The 15,917-nt window shown below is 45.4% G+C and overlaps 1 protein-coding gene across 1 annotated transcript in view; it reads right to left on the bottom strand.

Annotated features, from left to right (window-relative positions):
- The window catches only part of DOCK8 (dedicator of cytokinesis 8), a 220,126-nt gene extending 204,696 nt beyond the window's left edge, over window positions 1-15,430 (bottom strand). Inside the window, exon 1 of the mRNA XM_032427435.1 lies at window positions 15,334-15,430. Within this exon, the coding sequence (XP_032283326.1) occupies window positions 15,334-15,386 (53 nt within the window). The 5' untranslated portion in view covers window positions 15,387-15,430. The remainder of the gene's footprint in view (window positions 1-15,333) is intronic.
- Between the last annotated feature and the right edge of the window lie 487 nt (window positions 15,431-15,917).

Consider the following 15,917-nt stretch of genomic DNA (forward strand, 5'->3'; position numbering starts at 1 on the left):
ATCCCATTTCAACTGAGCCATCGGATAATTGCAGCCACATGGATGACCACAGCAAGACCAGCAGGGCTGCCCCACTGAGCCCAACCCAACTTGTCAACCCACAGAATCATGAGAAATAATAAACTGCTGTTGCTTTAAGTCAATAAGCTTTGGGGTAACATATTAGTTTCCCAGGCTGCCATAGCACATTACTACAGACCCAGTGGTATTTATTCCCTCACTGTTCCGGAGGCCGGAAGTCCAAATTCAAGGTGTCGGCAGGACCACGCTCCAGCCCTGACGCTCTAGGGAAGACTCCTTCCTTGATTCCCTACTTTCTGGTGGTTGCTGGCCGACTTCGTGTTCCCTGGATCGTGGTGGCGTAACTCCGGTCTCTGCCTCTGTCTTCACGTGGCCTCTTATCCTTTTTTTTTTTTTTTTTTTTTAAAGATTTTATTTATTTATTTGACAGAGAGAGACACAGCGAGAGAGGGAACACAAGCAGGGGGAGTGGGAGAGGGAGAAGCAGGCATCCCACTGAGCAGGGAGCCCGATGTGGGGCTCGATCCCAGGACCCTGGGATCATGACCCGAGCCGAAGGCAGACGCTTAACGACTGAGCCACCCAGGCGCCCCCACGTGGCCTCTTTTCTATGTGTGTCCGTGGCTCTGTGGCTCTTCTTCTAAGGATGCCACTGACTAGACTTAGCGCCCACTTTAATGCAGTATGACCTCATCTCAACTTACATCTGCAAAGACCCTCTTTCTAAAACAAGATGACATTTGCAGGTACCAGGGCTTAGGAATCTTTGGGGAGAGACACGATTCGACCCACAACAGGTGTTTGTTAAGCAGCAAAATATAACCGATACTGGTGCTCCTTCCTATAATTTTTGTACTTCAAACACATAAAGATAATAAAATAGAAAGGATTATCAGTTCTGAAAGATAATACATGACAGTGTTGAGAGTTTCAGAATCTCCCCGGAAGAAAACAGATAAGAAGAATATTTTATTTATTGTCAAGGGTCCCAACGGTGGCGCAAAGCAAAATTTGTTATAAATCAGACAGTATCGGGTCATATCTTTATCCCTGTGTAAGACTTATTTTATGGGAATGAAACATACATGCGCTTTCCCTCTCAGATCAGAGCATGCTCTGGCCAGCATGGCATGTTAAATCTGTGTAAAGGTCAAAGCTTTGTTAGAACCTTCTGGTTACCGATGTCCCACTTTCTCTTCTGCCTCATCCAAACTTTCTAAAGGAGTGGTCTCTACCAGCTTCCTCCATTTCCTCTGCACTGACTCCCCCCATAACCCTATGAAATCTGACTTCCTTTCCCACAACTCCACTAAAACTGCTGTTTTAGACATTTACACTGACCACCAGCAAGGCAAATCCAATGGCTCTTTCTTTGTCCCCGGACCTTTCGAATTGCCCTGTTAGCTTGCTTTTCTAGCGCTACCCTATCTGCCACATCTGGGCCAAATTCTTCTTCCTCTCTTTTTGCAGCTTTTCCCTCTTACACCAACTGGCAGTGGCTCATGCCCTGGTCCCATGATTTTCCTCTTCCCACTACACTTTCCCACCTTCATTGATGACTTCCTAATTAATATGTTCCTTCCTGACCTCTCATTCAAGTTCCAAACGTATATCTCAAGCTACCCCATGGAAATGTTGTAGAGTTTATGCTTCTCTGTATCAATCAGAGTGGGCTTGGTTATGCAGTGATAACAAATAATCCGAAAATCTTAGTGGCTTATAAAAACAAAGACCACCAGAGAGCAAGTGTGGCTCTCCCCTAACTGTCTTTACTCCAGGGCGCAGGCTACAGACCCATCTGGAACATTGCTGATCGTACAGAACAGGGAAAAGTTGACATGGCTCTTAGAGCTATACCTCGAAGTGACCACATCACCTTCAGTAAGGTGAAAAGTAAAATCCTCTCACAAGGAAGGAGTGCTAACTATCCATCACTGTGCAGCCTACTCCATTCTCTTAAACAAAAACTCTACAAGAGAAGTTTAAATCACCCTCCCAAAACTTACTCAGATTTCAAGTTTTCATAATTACTCACTGGCACCATCTTTATCCAGTTTCCTCAGAATGGAAATCTTGGTGTTACCTCTTTTATAAATCTCACCTTTCCTAATGACAAAATTTTGAAGAAAATGTGGGAAATATACCCACATACATACATACATACATACACATGCTTCACATGCCAGGAAACAAAAATCATCAGTAATACAACTACCCAGGTATAACACTGATAACATGTTGACATATGTCCTTCTGGTCCCCTCCTTACCATATGTATTGATCCATTAACTCTACAGGGAAATATATACATATTTGTTTTTCAATAAGAATGATTTCATACCATACATACAGCTTTGTGGCTGTCAAAATCTTATCAAGATAATTTCAGTATTTTCTTTTCTTCTGTTTTGAAAAATAGCATGGCAATGACTTGCAAATTTAAATATCCAGCTCTGACCTCTCTCCTGAGTCTCAGATTCCTAAATAAAACTACATAGTAGGAAATTCCACTTGCATTTCTAATATGCATCTTAGACTTAATATGCCCCCAACTAAACTCTTGATTCACCCTAAAAGGCTGCTCCTCGTCCACCCTTTTCAATCTCTGTGAAAAGCAACCATCTCCACCCAGAACTCCAACCCCAGAGACATGGCGATTTCTCTTTTTCTCCCACTGTCCCCAGCCCACATCTAATCCATCCGCTCAATCTCCAAGTTGTATCTCAGACCTGACTGCCCCTCCCCCCTGCAGTCCCAGCTGCCACCACCACCCATCTGGAACCTGACTACCTCCCAGTTATTTTCCTTGCTTCCATTCTTTGCTTCTCTGTGGGGAAGCCAGAGTGCACTTTTAAACCCCAGAATGGAAATCTTGGTGTCATCTCTTTTGGGATGTCAATCGAGTCATGCCTCTCTTCCAGAAACCTTCCCATTGCATTTAGAATAACATTTCAACTTCTCCCATGGCTTATAAGGATTTGATTGCTGCCAACTTTTCTCCTCATCTCTACCACTCTCCCTTCATCCACTCTACTCCAGACACGCTGGCTCTTTCTTTTCTTCCAACACACCAGACTTACTCCAGCCACAGCACTTGCTAATTCCCCCACCCAGTCCCAGCCCCAGTCACCGACCCACTCAGGGATGCCTTCCTCGTCCATTCTTTTGAAGTATCCACACTCTCCACATGGCCCTTGTACATTCTCTGCATAGCTCTTATTTTATCTGATATTTCCTTGTTTCTTTCCTGGTTTACTTTATTATCTTCCCACTGGAAAATGACTTATATTTTTTGTTAAAGGTTTTATTTATTTTATTGAGAGAGAGAGAGAGAGCACAGGAGGAGGGGGAGGGAAGAGAAAAAGAGAATCTCAAGCAGACTCTGGGCTGAGCATAGAGCTGATGCAAGGCTCGATCTCATGACCCTGAGATCACAACCCAAGCCGAAACCAAGAGTCGGTTGCTTAACCAACTGAGCCACCCAGGCGACCCTGGAAAATGACTTCTTTTAGAACAAGAACCTAGACTGTCTTGCTCACAGCTCTATCCTTGGCCCTTAGAACTCTGCAGGTACACAGCAGGCTACAGTCAGTGTTCACGAGAAGAGCAAATGAACAGTTATTGAGGTGCTTCTCAAATCCAGTTGACTCCCTTTGAAGTATCTGTGGCCACAGTCACTTTTCTTCTTGTGACTCCAGCCTAATCCCAGACCTCATCACCTCACAATGGGGATGACTGCAGCCCCCTCCTGATCCATCTCACAGAACCCCCTACCCCACCCATTCTGCACACAGCTACTCTTCCCATCGTAACAGTTTCATCTGTTGCTCCCCTCCCTGTGCGTTCTGGCGACAATCCTGCCCTAACCCTCACCCACCCACACAAACTCCATCTCCTCTGTTCTCTTAGTCAACCCGCTCCCTCCCGCTGAATTCTGGGGGCAGATACTGGTTGTTGTTTTTTCCCCCTCTCAGACTGCCTAGAGAAAGTCACAGGCAATCAAAAAAAAATTCTTGTGAGTTGAATAAAGTGATCGGCATACAACAGGTAATATACAACAGTTATAGTGGATATATACAACAGAGAAAGTGGATACCCCTTCTAAAGGGATATTGTGAGAGCAGACAGTGATTTGGAATGAAAGAGGACAATACGAGCAGGTGAAGCAAACCAGTGAGAACGACAACAGGGAGGCGACGATCCTGTTCCCGCAGAGACCAGACGGCCACCACTGCCTTGAAGCAGGAGATGGTACATTTTTAGTGGACTTTGAGCCTGACTTTTTCTGCGAGCATAAGGGAAAATGGGCCGTCATGCTGGTATAAATCAGTGCCTGCTGACTGGCACCCCGTAGGCAGCTCTGGTTGGATTCCCCAATGACCCGGGACCCCGGGGGGTTATCTCCTTGGTGAGAACTCAACTTCTCTTGAGTTCTCAAGTACGGCGCCAAGAACCGAATGCAGACAACTCAAACAACTCAAACCACAGAAGGGGTCTGCTGTGTGTGGACTCTTGCCCTGTGTCGCAGCAAGGCAGAGCAGGGATTTGGAGGACAGCCCTACTATCTGTGGCCATTCTTCCCACTTTCTCTCATGGGGGGTCTGGTGCAACAGGGGACTACATCTCCCTGTTCAAACGGGAGAATCCAGCCCAACCATTCAGTTACACCCACGCCAGGAGAACCACATCCTTCTCAGCAAACACCATACCCTCTTGTGCTAATCTACAGACTTTCTCTAATCAAATGTCTGGGCAATGAGGCAGAATCTTTATTCTATGCTTTAAAAACCATATTATTGGGGCACCTGGGTGGCTCAGTTGGTTAAGCATCTGCCTTCGGCTCAGGTCATGATCTCAGGGTCCTGGGATCGAGCCCTACGTCGGGCTCCCTGCTCGGCAGGGAGTCTGCTTCTCCCTCTCCCTCTGCCCCTAACCCCGCTCATGCTCTCCCTGTCTCTCAAAGAAATTTAAAAAGTAATATCTTTAAAAAATAACATATTATTTAAAAATAAACAATGTTATCAACTCAACTCCTTATCTCAGGTCAAACGCAAATCGTGGGTACATTCATCTGATGGAGACAAAAAAAAATTTTTTTGGTTTTAGTTTCCGGGCTTTTCCAGGAAGTAGGTAATGTGACTATAATGTAAGGAGTGATCAAAAAAGCATGACCAGATTGTACACATCTAAATACCTGTTGCTGGGTTTTTTGTTTTTTTTTATAATTTCACACAAGAAGGGCCATGCAGTCTATGCTGAGAGAGCTGGCTTCCTGAAATCATCTTTGGGGGCTCTTCTTGGCAACTGCTTTCAGAGCTACTTGAAGAGGCCGCTAAAAACCAGCTCCAGGATTTTAAAGTCATATCTTTTCATGAACTCAAACTGATACTACCTAATTTAACAGACTTGATTAAATGCTAATGACTTTGGCTCATTGCAGAAACCATACAGTATATCATTTATGGATATGTGCGTGCGCGCGTGCACACACAAACACACACACACTAAAAGTACGACTTGGTGGTAGTGCTGACCTCTGAAGGAGCAGAATATGGGGACTTCAAATTTATCTGTAATGTTCTCTTTTTCCATTTAGAAATATCTAAGACACGAGTGTCCAAATGTTGGGGCGCCTGGGTGGCTCAGTTGGTTAAGCGTCTGATTCTTGGTCTTGGCTCAGGTCATGATCTCGGGGTCATGAGATGGAGCCCCGTGTGGAGCCTATTTAAAAAAAAAAAAAAAAGTGACCAAATGTTCACATTTGTTCATTCTGCTCAGCAGGCTCTCAGGTACCTGCCATGTTACCATCTATCTGTATTTACTATATTTTTGAAACTTTCCAAGTAAGAAAAAAAGCAGATTCTCCCCCAGGGGAAAAAGATTTCATGCCACTGAGCTTATTTTTTAAAATAAATGTCCCCCAAACTCTGAGAGCAATTCTAAAAGGATCTCCAAGAATGTTCTGGATACTGCTAGGATCCTTAGAATAAGCAGCACGAAGCCAAAAGGACCACTTTAAAGGCACAATGCCCAAAAGGCAGGGTTAGGAGGCAAATGAAGTCTCCCTCCTTTCCCAGTCCATAATCTTGGGTTAATGTCCTTGCTCCTTGCAGACAAGGCCATGACTTTTTGTCTTTGTATTTCCAGGACCTGGTGCAGTGCTCAGAACAGAGTAACCCTCATTAGCTGGAGTGTATTCTCACTCTCAAACTTATGAGCCTAGGATTTGCAAGCCTCCTAACTCATCCACACACCAGAAAGTCAACAGATGGGAGAAAAAAGTTGATTACTTTACAGTTCTGCATTTCTTACTCTAGTTCCAGTTTAGCCTGAATACCATTAGGTAACCTGTTTGCTATTTTTACCTTTGACCTCTTGCATAGGAAGAACAATAAACTTTATCCTTTGAATGATAAGAGTGCTTGTGAAGCCTCTCAAGGTTTCTAAGCAGAGTGACACTAACATGTTGTACAAACATAAAGCCAATCCCAGAGCCAGAGGGACCCAAAAAAGTGTGAAAGAAGTCCAGTCTATGTATACCCAGATCCAAGGGAAAACACAGTGAATTACATCATCTGGATCTTGTTTGTGAGAGACAGGGATTCTGATTCAGACATGCCATTTCATTTCAAAGAGCAAGAGTTTATGCAAACGACAGGTAGATTAGATTGTGAAAGCAAAGAGTGAGTGAAAGTGTGACAACTAGAGTCTAAAAGAGAATCAAGAAAGAATTAAGTTGCTAGAACATCCACCTTCATCGTTAACCCACCTATTCAATGAATAAAGGCAGAAAGCAAGGAAGATGGAGGTTACCACCATCTTTAGTTGTCTATCGGGCAAAGGAAAAAGGAGAAATGTATGACCATTTTAATTTCTGAAGCATGACTTCAGAGGTCACGCAGGGATCTGGCAGAGAAGCTAAACAGGAAGAGGTAAGAGACATTTAAGAGCAGGGGTCAAGCTTGCAAATAAAGATTTAAAAGAATGATAAAACCCAGCGGGGCGGCAGGGATGTCCACTATCACCACTGCTACTCAACATAGTATTAGAAGTCCTAGCCACAGCAATCAGACAACAAAAAGAAATAAAAGGCATCCGAATCGGCAAAGAAGAAGTCAAACTCTCACTCTTTGCAGATGATATGATACTCTATGTGGAAAACCCCAAAGACTCCACCCCAAAACTTCTAGAACTCATACAGGAATTCAGTAAAGTGGCAGGATATAAAATCAATGCACAGAAGTCAGTGGCATTCCTATACACCAACAACAAGACAGAAGAAAGAGAAATTAAGGAGTCGATCCCATTTACAATTGCACCCAAAACCATAAGATACCTAGGAACAAATCTAACCAAAGAGGCAAAGGATCTGTACTCAGAAAACTATAAAATACTCATGAAAGAAATTGAGGAAGACACAAAGAAATGGAAAAACGTTCCATGCTCATGGATTGGAAGAACAAATATTGTGAAGATGTCAATGCTACCTAGAGCAATCTACACATTCAATGTAATCCCCATCAAAATACCATCCACTTTTTTCAAAGAAATGGAACAAATAATCCTAAAATTTGTATGGAACCAGAAAAGACCCCGCATAGCCAGAGGAATGTTGAAAAAGAAAAGCAAAGCTGGTGGCATCACAATTCCGGACTTCCAGCTCTACTACAAAGCTGTCGTCATCAAGACAGTATGGTACTGGCACAAAAACAGGCACATAGATCAATGGAACAGAATAGAGAGCCCAGAAATGGACCCTCAACTCTATGGTCAACTAATCTTTGACAAAGCAGGAAAGAATGTCCAATGGAAAAAAGACAGTCTCTTCAACAAATGGTATTGGGAAAATTGGACAGCCACATGCAGAAGAATGAAACTGGACCATTTCCTTACACCACACACAAAAATAGACTCCAAATGGTTGAAAGACCTCAATGTGAGACAGGAGTCCATCAAAATCCTAAAGGAGAACACAGGCAGCAACCTCTTCGACCTCAGCCGCAGCAACTTCTTCCTAGAAACATCGCCAAAGGCAAGGGAAGCAAGGGCAAAAATGAACTATTGGGACTTCATCAAGATAAAAAGCTTTTGCAAAGCAAACAGTCAACAAAACCAAAAGACAACCGACAGAATGGGAGAAGATATTTGCAAATGACATATCAGATAAAGGACTAGTATCCAAAATCTATAAAGAACTTATCAAACTCAACACCCAAAGAACAAAGAATCCAATCAAGAAATGGGCAGAAGACATGAACAAACATTTTTCCAAAGAAGACATCCAAATGGCCAACAGACACATGAAAAAGTGCTCAATAGCACTCGGCATCAGGGAAATCCAAATCAAAACCTCAATGAGATACCACCTCACAGCAGTCAGAATGGCTAAAATTAACAAGTCAGGAAATGACAGATGTTGGCGGGGATGCAGAGAAAGGGGAACCCTCCTACACTGTTGGTGGGAATGCAAGCTGGTGCAGCCACTCTGGAAAACAGTATGGAGGTTCCTCAAAAAGTTGAAAATAGAGCTACCATATGATCCAGCAATTGCACTACTGGGTATTTACCCCAAAGATACAAAAGTAGGGATCCGAAAGGGTACGTGCACCCCGATGTTTATAGCAGCAATGTCCACAATAGCCAAACTGTGGAAAGAGCCAAGATGTCCATCGACAGATGAATGGATAAAGAAGAGGTGGTATATATACACAATGGAATATTATGCAGCCATCAAAAGGAATGAGATCTTGCCATTTGCAATGACGTGGATGGAACTGGAGAGTATTATGCTGAGCGAAATAAGTCAAATAGAGAAAGACATGTATCATATGACCTCACTGATACGAGGAATTCTTAATCTCAGGAAACAAACTGAGGGTTGCTGGAGTGGGGGGTGGGGTGGGAGGGATGGGGTGACTGGGTGATAGACACTGGGGAGGGTATGTGCTCTGGTAAGCGCTGTGAATTGTGCAAGACTGTTGAATCTCAGATCTGTACCTCTGAAACAAATAATGCAATATATGTTAAGAAAAAAAAAAGAAGAAGGTAGCAGGAGGGTAAGAATGAAGGGGGGGGAAATCAGAGGGGGAGACGAACCATGAGAGACGATGGACTCTGAAAAACAAACTGAGGGTTCTAGAGGGGAGGGGGTGGGAGGATGGGTTAGCCTGGTGATGGGTATTGAGGAGGGCACGTTCTGCATGGAGCACTGGGTGTTATGCACAAACAATGAATCATGGAACACTACATCTAAAACTAATGATGTAATGTATGGGGATTAACATACCAATAAAAAAATTAAAAAAAAAAACCCAGCGGGGGTGTGAATGTGAGAAAATGATCACTCTTAGGGCTAGGGCGGCTGGTGGAAGCATAAATAAGTATAACTTTTCTGGAAGACAATGTGGCCATGTGTATCAAAAGCTTAAAAAATGTTTCTTTCCTTTGACCAGGCAATGCCACTCCTAGAAATTTTTAAGGTAGCATTTGCCCTAACACATCGAGATGTGTGTATAAGGCATTCCATCAACCTCTGTACGGTACTGTGAAAACCGGAAACTCTCTTGAGGCACAATAACAGAAAATGAATTCAACAAATCATTTTATATGCAATCAATGCAATTTTACAGAGCCTTACCTCAATTACAATGTAGATCTACATTGATTGACATGGAGAGTTGTTCATAATATTTAAAATTAACAAAACAAACCCCAAAGCGGCATATCCAATAAGATCTTATTTTTGTGAAAATGGAAGGCTATACATGCAAATGTTGAGCTGTAATTTATGGGTGGTCGACATTTCTGCTTACTTGTTTCCTATTTCTCACGTTGAACACGGATGAAAAGAACAGAGGGCAGGGGAAACTCTTTCTGCCACCACTAATCCTGCTTTTTTAGTCCTGCATTTGATCTGAATGCAGTGGGACACAGTATCCTATGCCAACTTTACCAATTTGTTTGATCTCACGGAACCCCGGCATACAGATGCCTTCATACATACTTTCAGAGAGATCAGCCTGTTTTTATTCTGTGTGTCCCCAAGTTGTCCAAACAGCCAGCTGCACCACTACAGCGTGAGTTCCAGAAGCAGAGGGACCACACTTACCACAACCATATAAACGCATGCATTTCCCTGGACCCTAGAGAACCCTTGCGGCTGCTGGTTGCTAATAAATTAGACTAGACCCTTGTGGGAACTGGGATAGTACATTTTGTTTTAACACTTTCCTATTGACCAAAACAGGAATAAGCACCTGATTGTTTGCCACTGAAAAAAATTAAGGCCTCCTGTTTCTTTTTTTTTTTTTAACATTTTATTTATCAGAGAGAGAGATCACAAGCAGGGGGGAGGGGTAGAGGGAGAAGCAGGCTCCCAACTGAGCAGGGAGCCCAAGGCGGGGCTCGATCCCAGGACCCTGAGATCATGACCTGAGCCAAAGGCAGATGCTTAACCAACCAAGCCACCCAGGCGCCCCAGGCCTCCTGTTTCTTACCCTTCCTCAGCAAGAAGTCTGAGCGTCACATCCCTGCCTCCTCAAGGTCCCTGTTAAACAAGAGGACGGAAAGATGGGGAGCTCATAACATCACCCCATTCCATCACTAGCTCTGTCTGGGGAGCTGAGATGGGAGACCTCGTCCCTTGAGTTCTATCTCTCTCCCCAGGTAACCACATGATGCAATTATATTTGCTTTCCACAGGTAACCATATGATGCAATTATACATCTATCTTCCATGTAGAAGTGAACATTAGCTCCACACATGCATGTGAACTGTCAGAGCTCAGAGAACTCCAAATGAAGAAAATTTCACCCTGGCAGAAGGTTCTTTCATTTGTACTTGACGCCCAAAGTCAAGTAGAGCTGTCCCAAGAATCTGGAAGAAAATGATTCGGAATGTGAAAGACCTAAATTCCTGAGTTTGATTGCCTAAAGCCTTGTCTATTGGTCGTTGGTCTAGAACACGTTCGACAAATGAAGCAATTCCAGAAAGCACCAACATCCTGCTCTGCCATCACTACTAAAGATTTAGTTTAGTTTCACTGCTGACACACATTTATACATAAATTTCTATGCCTGCATCATCTTCATAGACAAAATAGCAAATACTTCTCAGGAAGATCTCTATACCTTCATCTTGTTCTGGTCCTAATGCCCAAAATTATTGGGATTCTTAAATGCAATCTGTTTTCTCAGCTCCTTGTTTTTATCTTCCATAAAATCACTCTGTAATGATGATTATTTTGCTTAACATTTTGTCCCTTTTCTACAACAATGCAATGTAGATATATAAAGTTCTTAGCGCAATGTTTGGCACGTGGTGAGCAGTCAATAAACGTTACTTATTTTACTGTTATCTTAATATAAAACTGAGACGACAGCATGGTATAGAGATTAAAGGAGAGGATTTTGAAGCCAGGCTGCCTCCATCTGAACCCCAGCTCTGCCCTTTGTTAGCTATTTTGTGACTTTGGACAATTTTTGGGACTTCTCCATGCTCAGTTTCTCCGTGTGTAAAATGGAGGTAATAATTGTTCATACTTCATAGGGGTAAATGAGTTATAACATGCAAAGATTTAGACTGCCATACAGTAGACATGTTATAAGCATAAGCTATTATTATTTATTCCTTTCAATCCTGAGTGTCCAGAAGATCATTTATGTTTTTTCCGCCTTCTGACTTTTGCTCTCTTTACCCAGAGTCCTTATTTTACTTTAATATGTGCTAAATTCTATATCTATTTTGTGTGTGAAAGAAACCAAGATTTCCCTTAATGAATTTTCAGAATATTAGTAATAATTTTTATAATCTATGAAAGCACTAAATGCCAGTAAGAAAGAAAGGTAGTTGATCAGACTTGGTGCTCGTACAAGGACTGTATTATGACACTTAAAGCAGCAGTGTCTGAAATCCCAAATGCAAACCATTACCATGAATTTCTTAACTCAATCTAGTCCTTTTGTGCACAGGAAGTCAGCGACAATTACACTGAAACAAAGATGAGTACGTGAAACTTACGCGAAATTAAATTTTACTTCCCCAGCTCAGAAAACTTCAGTGGAGGATCTTTTCCCCTGTTATCTCCCTGAGAGGTGGGTTCTAGAGAAACGTTTAACTGTAACAAGTCACATGATTACATCATACAATTACACTTTGTCCCCAAAACAAAACAAAAAGTCCTATAGGATGGGACTCTTCCAACATGTGAATTTCCAACATATGGGAATTTAGGCTTCTTCAGAGCATGGGAGAGCCAGGGCAATCGTGGGGGATGGGCACTGGTGGGCATTCCCAGGTTCCTGTTTTGCTTTGGCCCTGCCCCTAAACTGAGCAATGTTACTTGCAGAAAGCCACAGAATTTGGGAACAGTGGGGGACACTCTTTTCCCACTGTGAGTTAGTCAGCTCGCTCTTTCCTGAGGTTGGTGCAGGCAGAACTGAGCTCTTTACAAAGAAAAATTTTAATATATCTGATTTGAATATTTCCGTAATAGGAGGCACGCTGATTTTACCCCCACAAACATTTTCAAGGGATAGTTCATCTCATTCTGAGGAGAAAGGTGAAAAAATGGAAAAAATGGGAACCCACGCTAAATGTACTTGAGGGCCGTATTTCAACACTGGGTAGGCATGCAAGGGAAAACATTTTCTTTTCCAACTGCAAAATTGCAAAATGTCACACTGGTGGTTTAAACACCGATCAGAACACAGAAAAGTTTGCCAGTGCTGCTACTGAGATGAGAATTTTTTTTTTTTTTTTAAGTCATTCCCTGCTTGCTTTCAAAGGAAATTATTAAGGCTCGTGCATCAAAATAGCACATGCCCAATTAAGAGCACAGTCTTTGGAGTAGTTTGTAATCTCTGCTACTGTTGCTTGGCCTTTAACAAATTGCATGGCCTTTTGCAAACTACATCTCCAAGCTTCATTGTCCTTCTATACGAGATTTCATGTGAGTCTCCTAAGATTTTTGTAAGGATTTAGTGATATAATCCATGAAGCATATCACAGTGTCTGGGACAGAGTAAGGGCTCAATAAATGGTGAGTTTTAATATGATACTAATACCAGGTATGTCCTTACTAAATCCACTCCTTTGAACAATACTTTCTGCTAAGCTCCTTAGTATAACTCTTTCACCTAAGACACAAATGCTTCAAAAGGGAAAGCAGAACCCCCCCAAATAGGAATATCCGATCCTTTTTCTTGCCTGAGGATTAGGGAACCTTTTATACTTAACTTCAATGCGGCTCTTCTTGTTCAGATTGCATCACACACTCTGTTCCACTGGGTGTGTCTGGTGATCTCAGCACAGGGATGGAAGTCACATGAGGGAGAACATCCGCCCCAGCAGCTCCAACCTACGGCTGGTGGACCCAGCCCAAAGTGCTCTCTAACTGCAGCTTCCTCTCCTACCCTTCTTCCTTAGGCTCTCAAAAACGATGATGATAGGGACAGTGATGAAGCTGATGGCAAGGTCGATGAGGACCGCTAACACTTAACACTTATTCTGAGCCACACGCTATAGGCACCTATTTCCCTCAATCTTCCCAACGGTCATAAGAAGTAGGTCCTACGATTTATCCCATTTGACATATAAAGAAACCAAAGTTTACAAAGGTTAAATAACAGGCCCAGGGTCCCACAGTGTGTAGCAGGGGGCCAATCTGCAAGCAGGTCCTAATTCTAGCCAGGGCCTTTATTCTTAACCCTCAGGCCACACCAGCCCTACTGCTACTTTCAAGAGTGCCTACAGGATTAGCGCAGGTCCTGCTGCTCTCCCCAGATCAACTCCACCAAACCCCACAGTCTCGAACATCTTTCTGTCCCAGCCATGCTTCCTGAGCTAAAATTCACAGGGACCGAAGAGCAGTAGCTCTGGCAAGTGGTACACCCATTGCTCACTTCAGTTTGATTCCCATACTCCCCAAACGAATTCATTGCCCCTTCTGGCTTGCAACAGCCATGAACCCTAATGCAAAATACATACATACATACATACATACATACATAAATAAAAATAAATAAAATAAAATATAAAATAAAATAAAATCCCCGTAGGGAGATTCCTGATGGACATCATGCCTTTTAACTAGTACCTGTGGTACTCCAACATTAATATACAATGCCCATTAATAATTAAATTCATTTTAAAGATGAAGAAATAGTAAGGTACAAGGAATGGTTTGCCCACAGCTACCCAGCAGGTGGACATCAAACAGCAATAAAGCCCAGTGGGCCCTGGCCGGGGTGGGGGGCTTACCACCTGATTATTCGGGGCTTCTAATGCCTTGTGGCTCCAACCTCTCCACACGCCCTCCGCACACAAAATGTACTGTGCAACTACCCTCTCACGGGCTCAGCTAAAAGAATAACACGTCCTAGAGCAGGGAAGGCACAGGAGAATAACAAGTTGACCCTTCGGGACCAGTTTCGTGTTATCTTTTAACCGGACAGTCTCGATTTCTCAGGGCAGGACAAAAATGTCCCCCAATACTTGTCAGCAGTTTTCAGCGGAGGGAAAACTGCAGCTGCAGCACCTCTGGCGAGAACTTTGAGCAGTAAATGTGCTCACACTGAATGTGTGCGATTTGGATTAGGAACCGGACGGTGAGGTGGATTCATTGCCCTTAGTTCTCCGCCAGAGCGCTAGAAATGTAAAAATGCCAGCCACAGGCCATTCCTTTTTGTTTATTTAAATGGAGAATTTTTAAAAAATCACTTTTTCCCCTTCACGGCTCCTTGGGACCAGGGAATAAAAATAGCGATGTCAACAGGAGCCAAACTTCTTCGGAGGGGAAAATACAACGAGAGGGGAAAGAGCCCTGCTCAGAACAGCCCAAGTCCTCAGCAGCTGCCTGGAAACACAAGTCGCACCGCAACCGCTTCTTGACTTGCCCCATCTCCCGGCAGGTCTCAAAGGCCGGCGCAGTTCATCAGGAAGTCCGCGGCGAGCCCAGCACAGCTCGCCCTGCGCCCTTCACCCTCCCCGGCGCGGCCACCTGTCAGACCCCGAGGGCGGCGCGGGCGACGCGGGTCGCGGAGGTGGCCCCGAGGGCTCGCTCAGGGAAGGGACGCCGGTGGCCCGGGACACCCGGGAGGGCTGGGACCGTCGCGGAGGCGCGGGCGGAGGCCGGCGCGCACGGACACTGTCGCGCGCTCAGCGGTCCCAGCGCGGCCGCCTCCGGGGTGGGGGCAGGGGGGGCGCAGGTGCACCCCGCCGCGCCGTCCCCGGGACTCGGCCCCCGCGGGCGCTCGGCGGGCCCGGGGCGGTGCGGCGGCGGCGGCTGCGCGGCGCCGCGGGGCGCGTCTTACCTGTTGATCTTGAGCGCGAACGCGCGCCGCTCCGCGCCCGGCAGCGTGGCCATGGCCCGCGCGCGGCTCGTCCGCCTCTAGGGGCGCGGGGCGCGGACGGCGGGGACCCGGCGCGCCGCGGAGCCGCTGCAGCGCACGCCGAGCGGGGCGCGAGCCTCATCTGTCAGCGGGGCTGCAAACTTCCGCATTTCCACCTTCGGCGCCGCAGCCACGGCGGGGGAGGGCCCAGCCTCGGAGCTGCCGCGGCGGCGAGCCCAGCCAGCCACCCGGCGCCCGGCCCGGCACGCAGGGAGCGGCGGGCGAGAGGGTGTGGACACGCCGCGGAACTGCCCTCCGGATGCTCCGAGCGACGGCGCGCTGCGGCCGCGGGGGCCCTGACCTCAGGCAGGAGCGAGCGCGGGCGGAGGGCTCCGCGACCGCCGGGCCAGGCCGGAAACTCCATCTGCCCGGAGCCGCGGGGCTGCCAGCGCCTGAGGGCAGGAGCGGGAACGCGCTGTCCGCCCGCCCCGCGCGCTCCGCCAGGTCGGGAAGCCAGCCCCGCACGTCTCGGCGCTGGGCCTTCTGAAGGGTCCGCACCAAGCCGG

The sequence above is a fragment of the Phoca vitulina genome, unplaced genomic scaffold, assembly GCF_004348235.1.
Source record: "Phoca vitulina isolate PV1807 unplaced genomic scaffold, GSC_HSeal_1.0 scaffold37, whole genome shotgun sequence".
Taxonomy (NCBI): Eukaryota; Metazoa; Chordata; class Mammalia; order Carnivora; family Phocidae; genus Phoca; species Phoca vitulina.